At 39.4% G+C, this 22,846-nt stretch overlaps 1 protein-coding gene and 1 pseudogene across 1 annotated transcript in view; one reads left to right on the top strand and one right to left on the bottom strand.

The window, feature by feature from the left end:
- Window positions 1-963: 963 nt before the first annotated feature.
- LOC136170592 (melanoma-associated antigen D2 pseudogene) lies at window positions 964-2,930 on the bottom strand (annotated as a pseudogene).
- A 3,701-nt stretch (window positions 2,931-6,631) lies between these two features.
- The window catches only part of TOMM7 (translocase of outer mitochondrial membrane 7), a 240,656-nt gene continuing 224,441 nt past the window's right edge, over window positions 6,632-22,846 (top strand). Inside the window, exons 1-2 of the mRNA XM_065938987.1 lie at window positions 6,632-6,890; window positions 10,094-10,142. Of these exons, the coding sequence (XP_065795059.1) occupies window positions 6,632-6,890; window positions 10,094-10,142 (308 nt within the window). The remainder of the gene's footprint in view (window positions 6,891-10,093; window positions 10,143-22,846) is intronic.

Genomic DNA, 22,846 nt, shown 5'->3' with positions numbered 1-22,846 from the left:
GTCTTCTATTCTCTCTGTTTTACCAGCTTTGGTCAGAGTTTTCTTGCTATCTTGAGTTCAAATCTCATTTAGAGAGTCTGATTGGTTCAGCCAGTCAGCATCCCTTTGGGTCACTGGCCAGCGTTTGGTCTAAGCGTTGCTCCAGTACAAGGTAAAGAGTTTGTTTATCTATCACAGCATGGGGAAAATATTTTTTGAGAATACATGACTTCTTTTCTTTTGTCCTATGTTTACATCTCTCCTATAAGGCAGTGTAGCAACATGGTTAACATTCAAGTTTTGGTGTAAGAACCTCTGGATAAAGACCCTACTCCCACTACTTATCAGTTCTATGAAGCTGGGCAAATTTACTTCACTTCCCTGTGCCTCAGTTTCCTCCAAATGAGGTTGTTTATACAGTCCCCAGCTCACAGAATTGTAAGGATTCAAGTTAAAGCATGTGAGCAACCACAGTGCATGCATTATAGTAAGTGCCCAGTAAGTATTAGTTATTTCTAATGGATTGTCCACCAGGAGGGAAAATGTCTATTCTTTTGCCAAGGATATCTCTAATCATAATTTTACAAATAAGCATTTTAGATACCTGTTCTATGGCTGACTGAGTAACATTTAACCAAGGCTGTTAGTTCCTGATGAAATTCATTCAGTAAGTCCACAAGTGGTATATATACAGTAATTGAGGATATGAGATTTGTGAGGGTCTCTGCCTGTAGTCTATTTGGGGAAATAGTCATGTAAATAAATAATGACAAGTCAACTTGAGAGTGGGGGCACCAGGAGGAAGTGTTTGTCTTGCCCTGGACAAGGGCAAGAGCCAGTCAGGGGAATTACACACTGGAGCAAATATTTGAATGGACCTTAAAGAAGAAATTGGGAGGGCGTTTCTGGCAGCGGTAAGAGCAGAGATGAAAGATAATATGGTGCCTTCAAGGAACATGTAGGTTGTGCAATAACTCTTGAATCTTTTTTTTTTTTTTTTTTGAAATGGCAAATAGATTTAATGTAGAGTGTCAACTTCAATTGATTGATAGTGGCTGCCTAGAGAGCTGTGTTGAAGAGGTTTCTGAGGATGCACCCTGGCTCGAAGAGAAAGACTGCTGGGATTAGGAATATCTGAAATCTCACTTGTAGGAGAAAACACAGGCACCAGAACCACCACTGGTGCTGGCACCAGCTCCACCAAGGCCTGAGAAGAGCCCAAACGTGAGAGTGACTGTCAGGCTGGTGCTGGCACCAAAGTTGCCACCAGCACTGACACCAGAACTGGCACCACCACTCTCCTGGGCTTTGGCTTTAGCTTCAGCTCCCGCCTGGATACGGGCTTTGGCCCAGGGTCCAATATCAGCTTCATCCCAGTTGCAGGGCCCAGCAGCATTCTCAGAGCCGAGCTCAATGCCCATCTGAGCTCTAGTCTCAGCCCTTGCCTTGGCTTCAGCTGCAGCCTCAGCTGCAGCCTTCATATCTGCTTCCATTGCCTCTCGGTACTGAGCTGCCCATTCTTTAGGGTCCTTCTTTTGTACCTTGCAGGCAAACTTGAGGACTTCCATTTTGCTGGTTTCATAATAAGAGCGCAGGCCCCAGAAGAACTCATATTCAGGGGGATTGCTATTAGGGACTCTGACATAGTCCAGGTACTTCTGCTTCACAAACTCATCAGTAATGAGCTTCTTCACATCTCCAAAAAGTGAATGATGTATCCCAGGGTGCAGCCCCAACTTGCGCAGCACCTCCCAGATGACAGCTTCACTGGACCGATTTCCATTCATGAAGATGATGCTAAGAAGTACCATGAGGAGACCGAGCTTTGGTGAGTCCTTGGTCGTCCCAGTATGCCTGCATCAGTGGGCTCTAAGGAGCTGAGAAGAATGTACAAGTGGTCATTCTTATCAATCTCCTTTAATTGGATCCCAAAAACCTTCTCCAAGGAATAGCCTGCTCGTTCAATGATTTCAGGGTACACATCAGTGTATTCTTTGATGATGTCCTTCAGCATGTCTGAGCGTTTGATGGGAATCTTCATCTGGTCTTTAACCAACAGGTACTTCACCAAATCATTTGCCCTCCCTTGCAAAAGGGCCACATCCCGGGGTGGTGGTGGTGCTTCAGGCTCTTGGGATGACTGGAGCTTGGCAGCTCTGCGGCGAGCCTTGCCCCTACGGGTCTTGGGTGATCTCAGAGAAAGCAAAGCTCTCCGGGCCCAACCAGCCAACCAAGTCCTTGATGCCCTGTGGGCCCAAAATGCTATGGGGCCCCTTGAAGCCCTGCGGGCCACTGAAGCCATTAGGGCCTTTGAGATCCTTCGGCCACCTGTGGTTCCAAAAGCCTGACTCTGATCATTGCTGCCGTCCTCTTCTCCATTCAGATGCTTCACCTTTCGGGCTTTCTTGGCCTTGATCTTGGGCCAGGTATCCTGATACTCCTGAGCCTGACCGACTGCATTCTCAGGCTCAGGTTCATCTGCCAGAGCCTGAGAGGCAGTAGACTCAGTCTCCAGGGTCTTTGTATTGACCTTTGTATCAGCCACATAGCTGACCTTTTTGGTCTCAGTAGCAGCAGGCACTGTCACAGCCTGAGGGTCAGAATGCTGCATTTTGGGGTCAGCTGCAGGACTCTTCTTTTTGGCTGCTAGAAACTGGATATCGATCAGCTTAGTGGTAGGTGAAGCCTGAGTGGCAGATACCTCCTGAGCCTCAGTGGCCTTTGAGACTCCTACAGCATTTGAGGTCTTTGTGGCCTTTGAGACCTCTGGTGTCTCTGAGGCCTCCAAGTTCTGGGTCACTGTCAGTACGGCCTGCATCTTCAAGCCAGGGTCCTCTTCTGAAGCTTCAGCCTGGAAGCGGGTTGGATCTGTACCACTCTCGCTTGTGTCAGACATGTCTCAAGTTGGCCTGGCAAGAGCTGAGCCTCGTCCTTCTACAATTCCTGAATGCGTCCACGCCCTCTGAGCCCCTCATAAACTCCACTCTTGAATCTTTTATCCTGAAGGCAATGTGGAGTCTTTAGAGGGTTTAATTTTGTTTTAAAATATACCTTTTTTTTTTTTTGTAGAAGTCATATATGCTCATTATGAAAAACAAGCAACATATTGCAGAGAAATGCATGAAAAGTAAAGATTTCCATTAATTTCCTCCCTCATCCCCTGAGATAATTACTATTACAAAGTGTTTGAAGTGTATTTCTCTACATTTCTTTCTAGGCACATAGTAACAAGTGCATGGTGATTATTATTATAATAGAAGAATCTCTTGTGTGTACATTATATACATATATATATATATATATATATATATATATAATTAAGTACAGAAGTTTTGCAGCACCTCCAGCCATTACGATGTTACTTGAATCCCCATCCCTATCTATAGGAATCACTGTGAAGGTGAATCTATATACTTTAGACTTTGTGGAGACTAAGGAGTGAGACTGCTTACTTAGTAAGTTGCACAAATTCAAAACTGGGCAGGCATCTTGACCACCTCTTTCAACTCTGCCCTCCACATTCATTTGGCCAAAAAGACCTGTTGATTTTACCTCAACAATTCAAATTTATTTCCTCTTTGCCTCTAGGCAGTGTAAGGTGTCCTCCATTTGCCTTTCCATCATATTTTTGTGTGTAACTTTATCATGAAACTTAGCACATTCACAGTATATTGGAATAATTTATTTACTCATCTTTTCCATCCAAGTATGAAGTTCTTAAAGGCAATGCCTTTTAAAAAAAATCATACATCTCTAGTGCCTAGCATATAGCTCCATGAATGTTGATGAAAGCAAATGACTATGGCATTGTTCAGTTTCACTGACAGAAATGCACCCTTACTATGTATCAGGCATTTGGATAAAAGGTTGAGTTTCCTGACTTGTAAAAGGAGGCCTATAATATATATAGTTTACTTCTTATAAGATCTAGTAAAGTAAAGGACTTCCTTGGTGGTCTAGTGACTGAAACTCTGCTCCCAATACAGGGGGCCCGAGTTTGATCTCTGGTCAGGGAACTAGATCCCATGTGTTGCACCTTAAAAAAAAGGATCCTGTCTGTATGCAGTAACTACGACATGGAACAATGGACTAGTTTCAAATTGGGAAAGGAGTAAGTCAAGGCTGTATATTGTCACCTTGTTTATTTAACTTATATGCAGAGTACATCATTTGAAATGCTGGGCTGGATGAAGCACAAGCTCTAACCAAAACTCCTGGGAGAAATATCAATAACCTCAGATATGCAGATGATACCACTCTTATGGCAGAAAGTGAAGAGGAACTAAAGAGATTCTTGATGAAAGTGAAAGAGGAGAGTGAAAAATTTGGCTTAAAACTCAACATTCAAAAAACTGAGATCATGGCATCCGGTCCCATCACTTCATGGCAAATAGATGGAGAAACAATGGAAACAGTGACAGCCTTTAATTTCTTGGGCTCCAAAATCACTGCAGATGGTGACTGCAGCCATGAAATTAGAAGACGCTCCTTGGAAGAAAAGCTATCACCAACGTAGACAGCCTATTAAAAAGCAGAGACATTAAATTACTTTGCCAACAAAGGTCCATCTAGTCAAGGCTATGGTTTTTCCAATAGTCATGTATGGATGTGAGAGTTGGACTGTAAAGAATGCTGAGAGCTGAAGAACTGATGCTTTTGAACTGTGGTGTTGGAGAAGACTCTTGAGAGTCCCTTGGACTGCAAGGAAATCCAACCAGTCCAACCTAAAGGAGATCAGTATTGAATATTTATTGGAAGGATTGATGCTGAAGCTGAAACTCCAATACTTTGGCCACCTGATACGAAGAACTGACTCACTGGAAAAGACCCTGATGCTGGGAAAGATTGAAGGCAGGAGAAGAAGGGGATGACAGAGGATGAGATGGTTGGATGGTATCACTGACTCGATGGACATGAGTTTGTGCAAGATCCGGGAGTCAATGATGGACAAGGAAGCCTGGCGTGCTGCATTCCATGGGGTTGCAAAGAATTGGACACTACTGAGTGACTGAACTGAACTGAATGCAGCAACTAAGACTTGGCACAGCCAAATAATACAATAAATGTTAAAAAAAAAGAATTAGTAAAATAAGCTTTAATGCTTTAAATTCTTGTTAAGATTGAGACTAATTTTGTATTTAAAACACTTAACACAGACAGAATAGAGTGGTTGTTATTATCATGGTAATGAGCTAGGCACAGGAATGTCCAGAAAGCCACCGGGGAAATTTTAGAAGCGCCAGGAACACCTTACGAATTTAAAAGGGTGAGCATTTTTAACCACTTCCGGTTTGGAACTTCTTGTTTTAAACAAATTTTCACTCAAATAAGCTCTTTAAAAAAAAAATAAGCTCTTTAAATAAGCTCTTTAAAAAAAAAGAGAGAATTTAAAAGAAAATATAATGTATCTTGGGGTGAGTCAGGAAAGGCACCAAGGTCAAAGACGTAAAAACCTCTTAAAGCCTTACTAATCAAGAATTCCTAGCCTTCCCTGACAACCTAGAGGAGGATGGGGTAGGAGGTGGGAGGGAGGTTCAAGAGGAAGGGGGCATACGTATACCTATTACTGGTTCCTGTTGATGCATGGCAGAGACCAACATAATATTGTAAAGCAATTATCCTTCAATTAAAAATAAATAAATACAGAAAGAAAAAAAAGTCCTAACCTTGAGGTCAAAAGCCCCAAAGCCAACTGCTAAGGTGCAGTTACTGAATCAGAAGTTGGGAACTTCAAAGGTAAGCAAAGGCCGGGCCCCACCCCCAACTAATCACAATTGGTAGGGGTTGGCCCCCAGCAGGAGGGAGCCTTTTAATCTCCTCAATGATTCTATTGTGCAGCCAGGGCTGAGGATCACTGCAGTTCTAAACGGAGGGCAAGATGGGGGCTGACTGCAATGAAATTCGCCAACTTCTCTGAAAACGTCCTGATTTTCATGCGAACTTTCCCAAACTTTAGAATGCTGACAAGTAATTTAAAATGTAAAAATAAACAACCAAATACTTTGGGTGTCAAAGAAGGCATGAATAGACGCTCTGTCGGGTGTCCGTTTGTGACCTTCTTGATTCCTTGGTGGCTCAGAAGGTAAAGTGTCTTCCCGCAATGCGGGAGACCGGGGTTCGATCCCCGGGTCGGGAAGATCCCCTGGAGAAGGAAATGGCAACCCACTCCAGTACTCTTGTCTAGAAAATTCCATGTATGGAGGAGTCTGGTTGGCCACAGTCCATGGGGTCACAAAGAGTCGGACACGACTGAGCGACTTCACGTTCACTTTTCACTTTTGTGATCTTCCTTGCAGATCAACCTTCAGTTTGAAGAAACAAACTGATAATGAGGGAAGCTAAATAACTTGTCCAAGAATACACAGCAAGTGAGAATAAAAGTTGGGACTAATATTCAGTCCTTAATGCTCCTTTCCTGTTAGATAAAAAACACTTGGAGATAAACTTTGAAAAGTGGGTGAGGCTGTAGGAAGGGAAAGGGCGTTCCGGGCTGAAGGAATCCGCGGAGCACTGCCCCAGGCATCCAGCAATCAAAGAAACCTGACAATTCCTAAATAGTGCAAAGGGAACTTGAGCCTCCTAACGAAGAGAATCAACAACGCATGCGCTTTCCACAGGCGGGGCCGCGGAGGGGCGAGGCAGGTTAAAGACGATGAATTGCGACCTTCGTTTGGCGACGCTCACGACTCCTGCCGTAAAGGCCGGTGTGGCGCGTGCGCGTCTCCTTTCGTTCCGATTCCTGACGCGTTTGCTCCTGTTGTCTCACGGTTGTCGCCAGCCCTGTCGCAATGGTGAAGCTGAGCAAAGAGGCCAAGCAGAGGCTGCAGCAGCTTTTCAAGGGAGGACAATTTGCCATCCGCTGGGGTTTTATTCCTCTCGTGATTTACCTGGGTCAGTGGGAGAAGAACCTGGTAGGAGACGGGAGGGAAGGGGTTGCGAATGCTGAGACTCCATTTTGGCCTGAGGCGTGAGGGAGAAACCCCTCCACGCCGAGCACGTCTTTCGAGGCTCTCTGGTCAAGTGTGGTCCGTCTAAGCTGAGTTCTTATTCTATCCACCGCCCCCCCTTTTTTTCTTTCTGGTCTTGAACAAGTCACGTAATATTTCCCATTCTGTTAAAACATCTGTAAGCAAGAGGTGACCTACTTTTCAGAATTTGGGGGACCTGAAAAGTCCTGATGATGTGCGTGGACCTGAAGAACTGATGTGTGAAAGTGATTAATTCATATTTGGACACTAGGTGTATTTTCAGGAAGTTTCCACTTAGGTGGGCCTAAGTGGAAAGAGGTTCGTAAGCCTCATGGTTATGCTACTGGCTTGAGACATGATTATGACAATAGTTGTTGGATACTTCTGCGTTCTCACGTGCAGGTAGAGGTTTTAGGCGCGGGTAACCGAGGCATAGAACAGTTTTGTTCGCTGAAGGCCACACAGCTGTCAAATGGGGGAGCTATGAAGTCAAGCAGTGGGCCATCAAGGCCCATACGCTTAACCACCATGCTGTATTGCAGAAATTTGAAAATGGTAAGGCACATATTTTTGCCTAGGGCCGCACATTGAGACTTTACACTGTTTCTCTCCTGGGGTAGTTTTGTAATTTTAAACTGATTGCCCTGTTCAGGCAGTAGGATGGAGTGGATAGCGTTTCGCCTTTGTCAGTTTGAGCGTAGATTTTGACATTTTGTACAACTCCGGTTCACATTTCACAATCCTATGATTTTTAACTAGATGCTGCTTCTTGTTTTTGGTTTTATGTTTTTTAGGTGCCATGTCTTTTGTAAAGCTCAATACATTCACTCAGCCTTGACGGAGCGTTTGATTATGCTGGATATTCTGTAGGCAGTTGTGGCTCCCATTTCCCCATGACTTGCAAGCCAACTAATAACCTGGAGATACTTCAGAATGCAGGGCTTGAAAAGACCCTTTTCCTCCCTTATTTTGAACGCACTTTTTGGGAGGCCGGGCGGGGTTTGGCTGCACCGTGGTCATGTGAAACATCCGCTGCCAGATATTGAACCTGCACTCCCTGCAGCGGGAGAGCGGACTCTTAACCGCTTCCCGGACTATCCGGGAAGTCCCTGCAACACATTTTTTCAAAACTACTTACCTATTTGGCTGTGCCAGTTCTTTAGTCGTAGCTTGTAGGATCTAGTTCCTTGACCAGGGATGGATCCTTGGCCCCCTGCTTTGGGAGCAGACTGTCTTAGCCACTGGACCATCAGGGAAGTACTGCATTTTTAAAAGAAGCATTAGTTCCCTGGATTTTAGTAACTTTGTGTAGGTATTGAAAATTAGAGCGAGCAAGCAGCCTGCTCTTACAGGCTGTTATTCCCCTCCTTCTCCCAACTGTCCTCCTTTACCAGCCTTCACTTAACCGTAGAAGGGCCCAGTTTTGCTAGGCAAACACTGGGAGGAGCTGTCCTTTTAGCCAAGCTAAGGAAGGAAGTTAAGGGGTCTTTGATTCTTTCCCATCTTTGTTCTATGTCATTTTTCTGTTGTTGTGTATGTCCGGTCCCGTTTTACTCTGCTTCTGCTTTCTTTGTCCGTGTGGATTCTTTGCTCTTTTATAAGTCTTTTTCAGGTACCTTTTTCGCCTCTCCTTTTTGAAATTCCTTTTCTGTTGCCAGAAAGCTTCAGCTGGTTGTTAAAACCTGTATAAGGAGGGTTTTGGTCTGAAGAGTAGATAATGCTTTTCTTTTCCACCCTAAAATTATTTTCCTTTTTGTGCACACTGGCTGTGTTCTTTTTGCTAGGGTTACCAGTAATCCTGCTGTTTAGTGCTGGTACCCTGTATCTAGCTCAGGTGGAGATTGATGTTAAGGCTATCTTTTTATTTGTCCTTGTTAACCATTGTTTTTTTCCTTATACTGTATCTGAGGTTAATTTTAGGTCTGACCTAGTTCCCATGCTTTACTTCTCCACTTTAGATCTCAGTAAAACCTTGCAAGTGCATATTGAATTTCTTGTGTAGTGTAGGTTCAAACATAACCTTTTAGGGCTTCTGGAAGGACAGTGGGAATATAGTGCTATAAAATAGGACAGTGACCTGATAAAGCATCTGTTTGGACATTTACCAACAAAAAGATTTTAGTGAGTTACCTGTTGGAAGACAGTTCTCCATAGTGTCTTGAATTTCTACAAATCTTGTGAGCAGAAGCAGTGACCACCCTTTGTTCATGCTTTTAAGGATGTTTGTAGGGTGGACAGCTTTGGAAAATAGTACCAGGGTCAAGGGGAGGCATGCTGTCTCTGCCCATTATAAAAGATTCTGGTTCCCCAAACACAGGGTCAGGGTTCATCTTTAAATGCTGATTAGTCTGATTACAGCTGTTGCTTGTAATAAGAGCATTGATTTAATAAACAATAGCTTGAAGTTTTTCCCCCCTCTATCACCAGTCTTTGGTTGCTTTGTAAAGAGAGGCTCATGGGGATAAAATATCTTCAGTTTTTTCTTTAAAAAAGTATAATTTTTTACAGAAACAAACTCAGAACAAATCGTGTCGGGTGGGGAAGAATGAGGGGAAGGGATGGTTAGGGAGTTTGGGATGGACAGGTGTACACTGCTGTATTTAAAGTGGATAACCTAGCGTACAGCACAGGGGCTCTGCTCAGCGTTATGTGGAAGCCTGGACGGGAGGGAGTCTGGGGGAGAATGGATACATGGGTGTGTATTGGGCTCCTCTGCTCTCCCCCTGAAACCAGCACAGCCTTGTTAATCAGCTGCATTCCAATACAGAATAAAAAGTAAGTTTTTAAAAAAAATGTATGCTTTTAAAAAACAGTCTTAGTACTCTTTGTAGTCCTTCATTCAGTTTGATTTGGTGGTTTGTCTTTTTCGTGGGTAATGACTAAGAATGAAAGATAGTGTGTGCTAAGGGCTACTATTAGGGGAAGAAGGTGGTTTGTCTTCCCTGCTGATTAGTTCTGCACATGATCGCATACTCTAGTGAGATTCAAAACTATTCTGTTGCACAGGTAAATCTGGGTAGTTCTGGTAAATGTGGATGTCATTCTAGCTACCAAGTATTGATTTAGAAAGAAAACATTGTAAATTTTTTGTCTGCTAGAGTTTTAATTGGTCTTCATTCTCTTTCTTCCCTCTCCCTTTCCCCCAGGATTTAAGAGGGGTGCAGATCCTGGAATGCCTGAACCAACTGTTTTGAGGTACTGCTCTTACAAATCAGCATCGCAGGGCAAATGTTCATATATAAGTACTAAATCATGGCAAGCAGAAGAGAAGTAGTGGTTGGTATTGTAACGGAGCTTTATCGGTCAGGTGTAGTTTTGGGCAGTTGGAAAATTGCAACAATTTGCAGACCAGTCTAACTTTCATTATCAGGTAACTGCTTTCTCTCCTCTTCCTAATTTTTACTTACTGTGCTGTTATATCCATAATGAAGCATGTTTTAAAAGGAAAAGAACTAACATATCCTGCCACTTTAAAAGCTGAACTGTTCTTAATTCCCATATTCCTGTCTTATCCTTATTAAGATATATGGACCTTTTTGTATCATTCTAACAACGGTACAGAGAATTTTTTTTTTCACCCCAAATTAGAATTGGTAGTCGATGTATTTTCCACTTGTTGATCACTTAGGTTTTTCAGGGTTTTTATAGTATTTTAACTTACAATATAACAAACATTTTTATGTGCATAGGTTTTATAGATTTTGATTTATTTCCTTGTGATAAATTCTTATGGGATTAATGTCGGTGTACAGACATTTGTGGCTCTGAAAATGCATTCCTTTCAAATTTCCTTTCTCCAAAACAACCTTGATGGTGTTCGATAAACACTGGTGAAAACTTCCACATACACACACACAGCTACACAGAGTATATGTATTCATATACTCACATGCACATGTGTGTACATACTTGTGAAAACTGTATGTATGCATGTGTGTATATATATGTGTGTGTGTATGTGTGAAGGCAGAATCTGCAACAGGAAGAACTGCTCTGTAGAAAGGACTGATACTCATAGCACTGTGATGAGTAGTGCCCCTGCACAGGTGCTGTGAAATTCCACCTTGACCTTCTGTCTCCCAGACATTTCTTGTGGATTGTCCTAACAGACTTTTTACTGCTCTTCTAGATCTTCTGTTTCTTCACACTCTTAATCTAAGCTACTATTTTCTAGAATGGGAAGAATAATAATGGTCATATTACTAACAGTCATTTGTAGTGTGTCAGCCACTGTATTAAGTGCTTTATATATAGCATCTCTAATTGTTACTTCAGTCCTTCAGAGCTGATCATACAGTTGGTGGGTGGTGGAGTATGTCTTTCTCCAAGGCCTGTATACTTTCCACTGGGTCATGTGGCCTCCGCCAGATAATATGATCTGCTACTTTACTTAGCACAGTGCCATCTGATATGAATTTCCTCCACCTTCTCTGCCTTGCCAGTTTCTCAAAGCAAGGTTTTTTCTTCAGGGTTCTGCCAAACGTGCCGTCTACATGTCCATTTATGCTGTTACTCTTTACTGATAAAATTCTTCAATGAATGGTCTTCACTCCCTGCTTCCTTTCTTCACTTCCATCTCTTTTCTTAATCTTTTGTGGTACAGCTTCTTAAAACTGCTTTCAGAGGTCCCCATCAAGCTTTTTTTTTTTTTTTTGAGTTTTTACTCCTTGAACTATCAGTTTTCTTTTTTGTAAAATGGTAAAATGGGGACTCAGGTAACGTGTCTGCTACTGAGTAGTTGATTGACCTTAGACCAGTTATTTCCTAAGTGAAACAATACCTTAGGGAATACTATCAGAGATGGGACTACCTGGTCAAGCTGTGTGAACATTTTTCAAGGACTGAAAATTATCATCAAATACTTACTTCCAAGAGGCTGTTAACCTAAGATGAAGTTTTGTCTTTTATAAGTTTATAATATCTAATTTATAAGATTGTCCTGAGAATTTAATAAGATTATTATATGTAAAGTATTAACAATGCTTGACACATAATGTATGAGCAATAAACTTAATAATAATTTTTAGCCTTTCTCTGTCATCTCCTTCACCCCACTTTTTCTCCTGTGAAAACCAGGCTCTAGCTACATGATACTGGGTGTGAATCTCAGAATAAACTGTATTTTTTCATGCCTTTGTCTGTATGCTTGTTCTCTGTCCGCCTGGAATGCTTCTTCCCTCAGTTTCCACTAGATGAAAACCTACCTTTAGAAAAGCTCAATCTCAAATTTATCACCTCTTCCTTAAATCTTTTCCACCTTCTCCTAGCAGAAACTGCTCCATTTTTTTGTGTTCCATGTCTCATTCTCTGCTTTGTATTACGCTTGTTGCTTGTTTTCATTCGTTTTGTCCTGTGAGTACCTGAAGTAGCTGCCAGATACTTTGAGAACACTTTGAAAGTGCTGAATTAACTTAATTAAAGGATCCTAACTTCTTTGTGGTGTTGGGACAGGAATTGATATAGCATTTGTATAGTTTTTAGACTGGACCTACGTGCTGAGAAACAGCGTTTTGTGCTCTAGGTGATACAGAACCCAGAAATGGGGATAGATGTGCCCTTCTGTTTTATTGGCTTCAGATATCTCACCAAGAGTTGACCTTTCAAAGTGAGGCAGCCACCCCCCACTGCTTTTTCATGTCTTTATTGTCATCTCAGTGCTTCTCTCCTTTCTGGTGGTGATGATCATTCTTTTTTGTCATTAGGGACATTTTCTGATTTCTTTCCAGGGGCATTTGTGATTTAGGAAGGAACTGAGTGCTGAGAAGGGTTATCCTGTTAACATAATTTCGTATACTATGCTGCTTATACTGGGAAGACTGGCTAAAGAGGTCTTCTTGGGTTGCCTAGTCTGTACCCTGAAAGGAATAGACTTGTATTTGTCAGGGTTTTCAGTAATGTAACTGTTTTATTAATGTAAAACTCAGGAATATAAAGTTTATTGTTTGTATACAAATTTATTTATATAGTACTTCTGAAAATAATGTGGTTCAAGATTTCCTGGTGTATTTTCCTTGTTAAGTTGTTGGATTCCTTGGGATTAGGTCCCCATTCATCAGTATCCATCCTCTTTCACACGTGATGGTTCTGTGTATTAGGTTGTTTGGCATGAATACCTTATTCAAAATGCAATATTTAGTGAATAAGGGGCAATATCTTAGTAAAACATTATTTAGGCAAAATACATGAATATTAACTAACTGGGAGAGTGATTGTTCCCTTTGTCTGTATAAGGCCAAGGAAGATTTTCTTTTCTGTTTTTCTTAGATGCTCATTACCAATGAGGGAGAGACCTTGATAAATGAATATTTTGTTTTCATATCTTAATTGTATGCAAATATACTTGGGATTTAATGTGAGATTTTAATACACTTGAAAATAAGTGCATGTTGGTTTGCTTTATACACAAAAGGAAAATAACTTTCTAAATACGAACTTAATAGAATGCTCATATTGTCATTTTGTAATGCAATTTTATTTAAGTTGACTTACTACTAGAAACTAGATTTTTAATCAACAGGACTTAGAAATAAAACACATCTTGTCTCCTTCCTATATCTAACAAGGATGTGCCTTTATTTTCTGGTTTCATCAATCCTTCATGTCACTCTTTTGATTGACCTCAATTTATGTTTTCCTTTTTGTTTATAATAGGTAACTACAATTAAAAGTAATAAAATTTTTTTAAAAAGTAATAAAATTGTATTTCTTTAAATAGGTCTCTGATTTTTTTGCTCAGTGAGATTGATTCTTCTGCTAATTCTGAATTTGATGGTTGAGTAAACATGAACATAAATGTATAAAATCTTCTAGTTCTTAAGCTGTGTTTGAGAAGTTTTTACTTTGGGGTTTAATTTATTTCTCCTCTTCACAAACATTTTAGCTTACTTTGGGGATAAAGGACTGTTTGGTCATCTGGTTTTGGAAGCAGTCAATGCAGAGGAACAACATGGAAGGTGTGCTCTCTGACTGGGATAAAAGATGGGACATCGTTCAGACGATCACCAATTGGATGGCACAGGGCTCTTACTTCTCAGATGCATCTGTGGCAGAATGGAACCTCTACTGACTTATTTATGATAGACTGTATTAAAATAAATGTTTTTAACAATGTTATGTCTTGAGTCCTTTTTGAATTGAACGTAATAGGACTGTCAGATAAAAATTTAGCCATTTGGTACTTTTTCAAAACAGGGATCTGTGTGTCTAGATGATAACTTTGAAAAATAACATTTCCAAGTTAATTCATGTCCGTTCCCTTAACAATTGGATTCTAGTTTCCCTTTGCAGTGAATTAATAACTCCTTTTGAGATGTTCCGAGGTAGTAATAGGAGAGAGAGCTCTCTGTGACATACTGGGCCCAAACTTCCGGGGGTGATGTTCTGATGAAATAGGATTCTTCGGCTGTGTTGCCAGGGCGTGAGAATGGCATTGGAGGCTTTTATGTCTGATTTGTGAGTTAAATGTGAGTCTTAAAATTTCCCACACTAGGAAGCTGGAGGTGGCTGAGCAGGAGCCCATGGAGAGCTACACAGAACAGTATTTTCTGATAAAGGCATTTATGGGAACTAGTTCAGTTCTATGTTGTGGTTTCCTGGGACCTTTATCTGTATTTGAAAGCACCCCTCACCTCCCTTTTTCTTAAACTTAGCTTCTGTAATTCTAACAAAATAGATCTATTTACTTATTTTGGGAAATTGTAATTAATTATAGGAAAGTAGGCCTGGAACAAGAGATAACACAATTTGGGAGGAGCCCATTGGATTGAATGTTGAATGTTTTAAACGTCTGGTCAGGGATTGATCATGAATGTAATCTCAGGTAACTGGAGCAATCATTACCAGAAATTTCCTCCTTATTTCTAATGTAATGCCCTCTTGGCAGTTTAAACCTATTTTCTCAAGTTGTGTTACCTTTGCCATGGAGATGTAGACTATTATGGAAGCTTATTGTATGAGGGAGTTTTAAAGTGGAATTCTTGAGAGCTAACTGCAGGGAAATCATTTCTGGTATGTACTTAATGTAATTGCTTTAACATTTCATGAATCTGAGCATGTATGATTTTGCTAAGAGCTCTGACTAGCTTTTAAATCCTCTAGAATTGCTTAAAATTGTGGCTGCCTTCTACACCCCCATTCGTTTTACTAAATGGGTTGTCAGTGAATTTTAGTTAGTATTTTGGTACACATTTTTCTTTTTCACTCAGGCTTTCTAGAACTTGAGAAAGCTATGGCAAGTGCCCAATTTGATAAAATACTTATATGGATAGGAAACATAAGTGGTTTTGTACTTTTAGGAGCTAACTTGTAGCTGTTTATAAAACCCCCAAATATTTTTTAAGTAAGAAATTGGGAATTAAGTAGAAAGGGACTAGTTCCTAGTTCTTATATCTGAGAAAGCTAAGGAACAGAATTTAAGCATTTGTTCAAGGCACAGGATAAGAACTGAGACTAAGTCTACACTTTGAAGTTTATTTCTGAAGGTTTGTGAAATGTTTATAATTAAGCTGCTTTTTATTGAACTTTTGATTTTAGGACAGTGCAGTCCTGTTGATCTAACATGAGTCTGTTTTGTGTTAAACACTAGAGAGTCCTTACAAGTACGATGGTTTCTTTTTATTTTTTAAAAAATTTAAAAGTTGGAGTATAGTTGCAATGTTGTGTTAATTTTTGCTGTGCAAAAGATTATTTCTGACCTTAATTTCACGTAGACAAACCCTGAGCTGATAGGACCTGATTTGAGTCCTGGTCCTGCTACTTAGTTTCTACTGCCCTTCATAGAGAAGTCACTTACTCTTTAGACTGGAGTTTCTTCCGTAAAATAGGGATAATACTTGTCTCAATGTGTTAGTCCCTAAGCCACAAGAATACTGGAGTGGGTAGCTGTTTCCTGCTCTGTATGGTTGGCATGGCTGATATTAGACTAGCAATCCTAGTCCTAGAAGCTTGTTAGCAGAGCACATTTTCAGCTCTTCCTGGATCAGGAATGGGATGACCGCCAATGATCTGTGTTTTAATTACTTCCAGCGTTGTTTTAAATTAAACTTGTTATTTGAGATAGCTGTAGATTTCAATACAGTGTAAGAACCCATATAGAAAGACCCCTGTACGTGTTACCTAGTTTCCTCAAGTGGTAGCATCTTGTAAGACTATATGATTTCAGGATAATGTTGATACAGTCAGAACTTTTCCATTACCACAAGCATCCCTCAGGTTGCCTTTTTAATAGCTAACCTCCTTCCCTCACACCCTTGGCAACTAGTAATCTCTTGTCCATTTCTATGTTTTTCTGATTTTATTTTCATATGTAAGAAAGTTACATAAATGGTATCATACAGTAAGTAACCTTTTGGGATCGGGTTTTTTCCACTCACTGTAATTCTCTGTAGATGGATTGAGGTTTGTGTTTATTCAGTTTATTCCTTTTTATTGCTGAGTGGTCCATGGTGTGGATATATGTAGAGGACACTTGAGTTGTTCCCAGCTTTTAACTACTATGAATAAAGCTGCTGTGGTCATTTGTGAACATCTTTTTGTGCGATCAGTCTGTATTTTAAAAAGCCCTGTCATTCCCTATCATATCCAGAGTGATCCTTTTAAAAGTAAGATCACATCACATCCTGATCAAAACTCTCCAGTGGTTTCCTATCTCACTGAGAATAAATGCCCAAATCCTTTCTATGACCTACAAAACAAAGCTGGTTTTATGTGCCTTTGATCTGTTACTCACCTAGGATTCTTCATGTTCACTTGCACTCTTGCTATTTTGATTTCTTGTCCTTCAAAAAGGTCAGGCATGTTTTCACTTTGGAATTTGAGTTAGCTGTTCTCTCTGCTGGAATTCTTTTTCCTAGATATCCATGTGTGTGGCTTTATTCTGTTCTCTGCCCACATGCCATTTTGATAGGGATGACTTCTCTGATCCTTATGTAAAATAGCAAACTCCACACCAGTCTTGTTACTCACTGTCTTTTTTTAATTTTATTTTTTAAAAATTGAAGTATAGTTGATTTACAGTATTGTGTTAGTTTCAGGTAAACAGCAAAGTGATTCAGTATTCACACACACACATACATATACATATGATTCTTTTCCATTATAGGTTATAAGAAGATATTGAATATAGTTCTCTGTGCTATGTAGTATGTCTTTGTTTATCTATTTTATATATAGTAGTGTGTATCTATTAATACCAAACTCCTAATTTATCCCTCTTTGGTGACCATAAGTTTATTTTCTATGTGAGTCTATTTCTGCTTTGTAAATAAATATTTATATCATTTTTTTGATTCTGAGTAAGTGATATCATGATATTTGTCTTTGTCTGATTTACTTCTGATTATTAGTATGATAATCTCTAGTTCCATTCACATTGCTGCAAATGGTATTTCATTTCTTTATGGCTGAATAGTATTCGTGTGTGTGTGTGTGTGTGTGTGTCCGTTCATCTGTCAGTGGACATTTAGGTTGCTTCCCTATCTTGGCTAGCGTCAATAGTGGTGCTCTGAACACCGGGGTGAGTGTACCTTTGAATTAGAGTTTTTATTTTTTTCAGATCTATGCTCAGGAGTGAGAGTACTGGATCTCTATTTTAGCTCTATTTTTGTTTCTTAAGGAACCTCCATACTGTTCTCCATAGTAGCTGTGCCAGTTTACATTCCCATCAACAGTGTAGGAGGCATCCCTTTTCTCCACGCCCTCTCTAGCATTTATTGTTTATAGATGTTGGCCATTCTGACTGGTATGAGTTGATACCTTCATTGTATATAGTTTTGATTTACATCTCCCCGTTAAGTAGTGATATTAAGTTTCTTCATGTGGCCACCTGCATGTCTTGTTGGCCCATTATTCTCACATTTCACCTTGTCTTCAAAGAAATTTTATCCACCTGATTTTATATATATATATATATATATGTATACTCTTACCTCACTTCGAAAATGCAAACTACATAAACACAGGATATTTTTATGTATTTTTAGAGGCTAGCACAGGTCCTAACATGTAGATATTCGATAAGAATGAATGGGTGCATAAGATTATATGTGTTAAGTGTAAAATGCTTTGAGAACTGGAAACTTAAGAATCATTATAAAAGGCCAGTATTATTCTCTTGTGTTATTCATAATTGGTAAAAAAAAAAAAAAAAGCCTTGATGAAAGATGACATCAAAAGATGTTGGGAGGAGATGATATGAGAGAGGGGACGTTTACTATGACTTGGCACTTTTTTCATTTAGTCACCACAACAATGCTATGAAGTACGACATTAACTCCATTTTACAGATGAAGCAGGTTTGGGTCATTTTCCCCAAATCACAGAGAAAACTCGTTTTTTAATCCATGTCTGCTAATTAAAAGCTTATGTTGTTATTGATATGTGCCACCATTAAAAGTAATCAACTAATGAAATGATATAATAGACATTTATAGCAACTACAAAATATTAACATTCCAAGTTCCATAAAGAGGGCCCATCTACTTCATCCAATATCCGGGGCTGTATACACAATAGCACATAGAATAGTCAAATTCATATCACAAATGTAACTTACTTGAAATTATTATGCCAGCTGTAGTAAACTCTAAATTTTATTTTTGTTATCTTTCCTTGAATAGCCTTTGTTTCTGTTGAGGTATATTTTACATAAAATGAGCATATCTTAAGTGTACAGTTTGATGAGTGCTCCCTGTTTTGTATACCCTGTAACCATCATGCCGAGATGGGGGCCAGGATCTCCTTGAACCTGGGATCCTTAGTGTATCACACATGGTAGGTGCTCAGCAAATGTTTTTGAATTAAATGGTAAACTTTTGAGGTTGATGTAGAAACTGTATAGGGAAGTTTGAATTGATGTTCTCTTTCTTTCCTGTAAGAAGCAAAGATGTGTGTATAGTCCATGGGGTGACCCTCAAAGAGTCAGACACGTCTGAGAAACAGCAATGACAGTCTTAGAATTTTACTCAAAACTGGGATGATGAATAAAAGGTCCTGCAGCACATTCTGTTACATCAAGCAGAGTCCAGAAGATAAGGAAAAGGGCATGGAGACAGGAAGAAACACATTTTTTTTCCTGAAAACAAAAAACACACAAAAAACAAAACTGTGCCACTAACAGGAAGTGAGCTAAGAAATGTCAGCAACTCCCTCATGTTCCCTAATGTCTGCTGAGGAGGAGACATGAACAAGATAGAAACTCCTAGAGAGCAAAAATAGAGGGCCCAGAGTTTCCGTGGAAGTAGAATTGAAAGCCCCAGATACTGCCAGGAAAGGAAGTCTGTTTCTGCCCCCATGTGATCCTGTGTTGCTACAGACCAGTGACCACTGTAGGTTTTCCTCTCTCATCTTTTTTGAATGGCAGTTTTAATGCTGTTTTCTTGCTGCTGTTCTGCCTTTGTATATTGGATAAGTAGGGGATGGTTAACTTGTCTTTAAGCTCTTAGGTTGCTGGCTCCTGGAGGGCACTTCAGTCCAGATGGGAGGTGCACATTTCCCAGAATTCCTGACCTATAACTTGGTTGCAATATCTAGATGATACTTGAGAATTAGTATGTGTGAATATTTGGTCAGCAAAAGTGGACATGTCAGAGAATCAAAAATTCTTTTTCTGGTTCTCAAGTTGTGTTGTGTAGCTGCTTGTTGCAGGCAAGCTAAAAGGCTCCCACACTTCTTGGTGGGACTCTGACTCTGACTGACAACCTGATAGTCGAGCTAGAAGCAGAAGTGTTGTGTGGTGCTTCTGGGAAGTCTCCACAAAAGGGAAGTCTGTTTCTTGGATCTGAAATCACTGGATTACAGCTGACAATAAAGTTAAAGGCCATCCCTGAGGAATGGTTGAGTGGTATGCTTTTAGGAGTCTAGTAGGTCTCTGGGACTAATGAAAAGACCCTGTTTGCTCACACTTTCATTGACTCATGTGTTATCAAATTTTCTGGTCTTTCTAAACAGATAAAGTACTGTTCTTTATGTTAACATCTTTTTTTTTAATGAGTGAGGTAGCACCTTTTCATATTTTAAAGAATCAATTATGTTTCCTTTAGCCTATTTTTCTGTTGGAGTATTGATCTTTTCCATACTGATTTACAGGTGCTTTATATTTTAGGGAAATTTTTTCTCTGATATTAGTTGTAGATATTTTCTCCCAAAATTTCATTTGTCATTTGATTTAGCTTAATGGCCTTCCTTGCCATGTAGAAGTTTTGAATTATATTAATTAGATCATTGACTTATAAAAATGCCATTTGGGTATTATTTCATACTCACAAAGTCTTTTTCTCTCTTGAGGTTGGAAAAAAATATTTTCCTAAGGTTTCCTTGGTATATTTTTTTTTTATTCTTATTTGTTTGTTAGGAAACATAATTTTTACTTTTTAACTAAAAATATTATTTTTATACAACTTTAAAAGGTTATACTGCATTTACAGCTATTACAGAATATTGCTATTATATACTATGTATTGTAATGTCCTTGTAGTCAGCAATTTGTACTTCCAAGCCCCCAACCCCTGAATTACCCCTTCCTTCAACAGGCAACCACTGGATTGTTCTGTCTGTGAGTCTGCATTTTTTTTTTTTGTTACATTAACTATTTTGCTGTATTTTTTAGATTCCACCTATAAGTGGTATCATATTGTATTTGTCTTTCTCTGACTTATTTCACTTAGAATATTGCCCTCCAAGTCTATCCATGTTGCTGCAGATGGCAAAATTTCTTTTTTTATGGTTGAGTAGTGTTCCAACATGTGTGTGTGTCTGTGGTCTATGTGTTTCTTTTTTTTTTTTTTCGTGATCAATGGCCTGCCACTGATGTTTATTACTCTGTCACACTAATTACAGTAAGGCTCATTGTACTTGTAGAACACAAAAACAGTTTCAGAAAGTATAAAAACTTAAAGCATTGTCCCCATGTATTTTATAAAACAAAACAACTTTCTTACATTAAAACAAGTGCCGAAAAGATACAAATGAGTCGAGTTATTGAGCAAATAAAAACAAGTCTGAGCTACTCTTTTTCAACCCAATAAGGCTCAGCAATGTCGTATCTTTCAGAATTACCAGCATGGGGGCGGGGGGTGGGGGGCGCTCAGCTTAGCTAACCAGTTTTGGCAATACTGTTCTCTGCTGAATATTCCCACTGGCATCTGTGCCAAATTAGTCCTCAGTTTGGAAGCTGAGCTGGAAGGTGGAGGTATATGTGTTTCTTTATATGTTTATATACCACATCTTTATCTTTTGGTATATTTTGGTTTACATTTTGTATTTTATTCCATTTGTAATTTATAACTAAAACAGTTTCTCATTTTACTTCACCACAACTTCTCTTAATGATTTTATTACTACCCTGACTTCAGATTCCAGGGAGGAGATAAGATCAAGTAGATCTTATCTAAAATAGTTAGGATCAACTGTAGACATTGAAGGTGAAATGAAACAAGAAGAGGGTTTTGTAACAATTTCCAAAAGGATCACCTTAGTTTCTTGGAGTCATACCCTCTCCTGCCTTTGGACCTCAACAAATGCCTGTTAATTCTCCCTCTCTGTTCCTGCTCCCTCTCCCAATCCTCCCCATTTTCCTGACCTTCTTACCATAAGGGCAAGGGCCTGATTGATTTGTTTGTTTTAAATCCCTAACACCTGGACTAGTACATGGTACATAGTGAGGTCTCAATATTTGGTAAGCTAAGAAGTAGAAATGCATAGAATGTTAATTGCCTACCCAAAATCCATTTCTGTGCAGCCTCTGAATTTCTGCTCAGCTCTGTTCTCCAGTTTCCTGGAGTCTAACTCGCCCTGTGTTCATTTAACTCAGGACCAAGGATCTGAGAAGTTTCTATAGATTAACCATTGGATGCATTTTTAATGAGACGTATATGCAAGAAGCAGATACTGCTCTGATGTGAGGAAAAAAGTTCTGTAATAGTATATGTTTACTGTCTTGAAGAACTCCCTTCTCTGTGATATATTTAATGCTGAGTATCTTTTAACAGGATCATTCTCCAAAATTTAATTTTTTTCTTTTGCTTTTTTGGGTCTTTAAGTAATAGATAGGAGGAAAGTAAATAAAATGCCTAAGATTATGCATTTACATTATTTCTCATATTGATGAGTTGTTTAAGTGGCCTGTGGATCAATTTATATGCAATTAGAGCAAATATTGGAGCTAGTGTCATTTTTATTATCATCTTTCTCGTCCTCATTACTGTTATTTAAAATAAAGTCTCTATTTAAAAATACCACCATTCTTCACTTATATGTCTTAGAGTACCAAATTCCAACCTCAGTAATTTGCTTCTTTGCATTATGTATTGTATTTCCAGATTATCAGATTGAATGGTAATCTGTAAGGGCTAACAGTTGAATTGCTTTATGTTAATTAGCATATTGATTTGCTCAATGTCCAGAGCTTGAGGGATTGAGACACAGGGTGAGCACCTTTTTTAAAATTTTTTTTTAAACTTTTTATTTTGTATTGGAGTTAGCCAATTAACTATGTCTTTGATAGTTTCAGATGGACAGCAAAGGGACTCATCCATACAGGTGAGCACCTTTTTGATGGAGGGTCTGAGACCAAATTTTGGGAGGGTGGGCAGTCCAATAGGGGTCCTGAACTTGAGAAGAGTGCAGTGGTTTGGCTTCTGGACCCTGGATGTGGAGAGGGTGGAGGCTTTGAAAGGGGGTGATTTAAATTGTCCAGACATTCTTCCGTTTAGTTTTTGTGGCCAAGCCTAATTCTTAGTTATGAACTGTCTTCAGCACCCTAATATACCCATTGTAAGTTGAAAATAAGAAAAAAATGCATTTAATACGCCTAACCTACCAAACATTATAGCTTAGCGTAGCCTGCCTTAAATGTGTTCAGAACACTTAATGGTTGGGCAAAAATCATTGAACACAAAGTGTTG

Source organism: Muntiacus reevesi, chromosome 6 (genome assembly GCF_963930625.1).
Source record: "Muntiacus reevesi chromosome 6, mMunRee1.1, whole genome shotgun sequence".
In the NCBI taxonomy this organism is placed as follows: Eukaryota; Metazoa; Chordata; class Mammalia; order Artiodactyla; family Cervidae; genus Muntiacus; species Muntiacus reevesi.
This window is presented reverse-complemented; position numbering and strand designations above follow the sequence as displayed.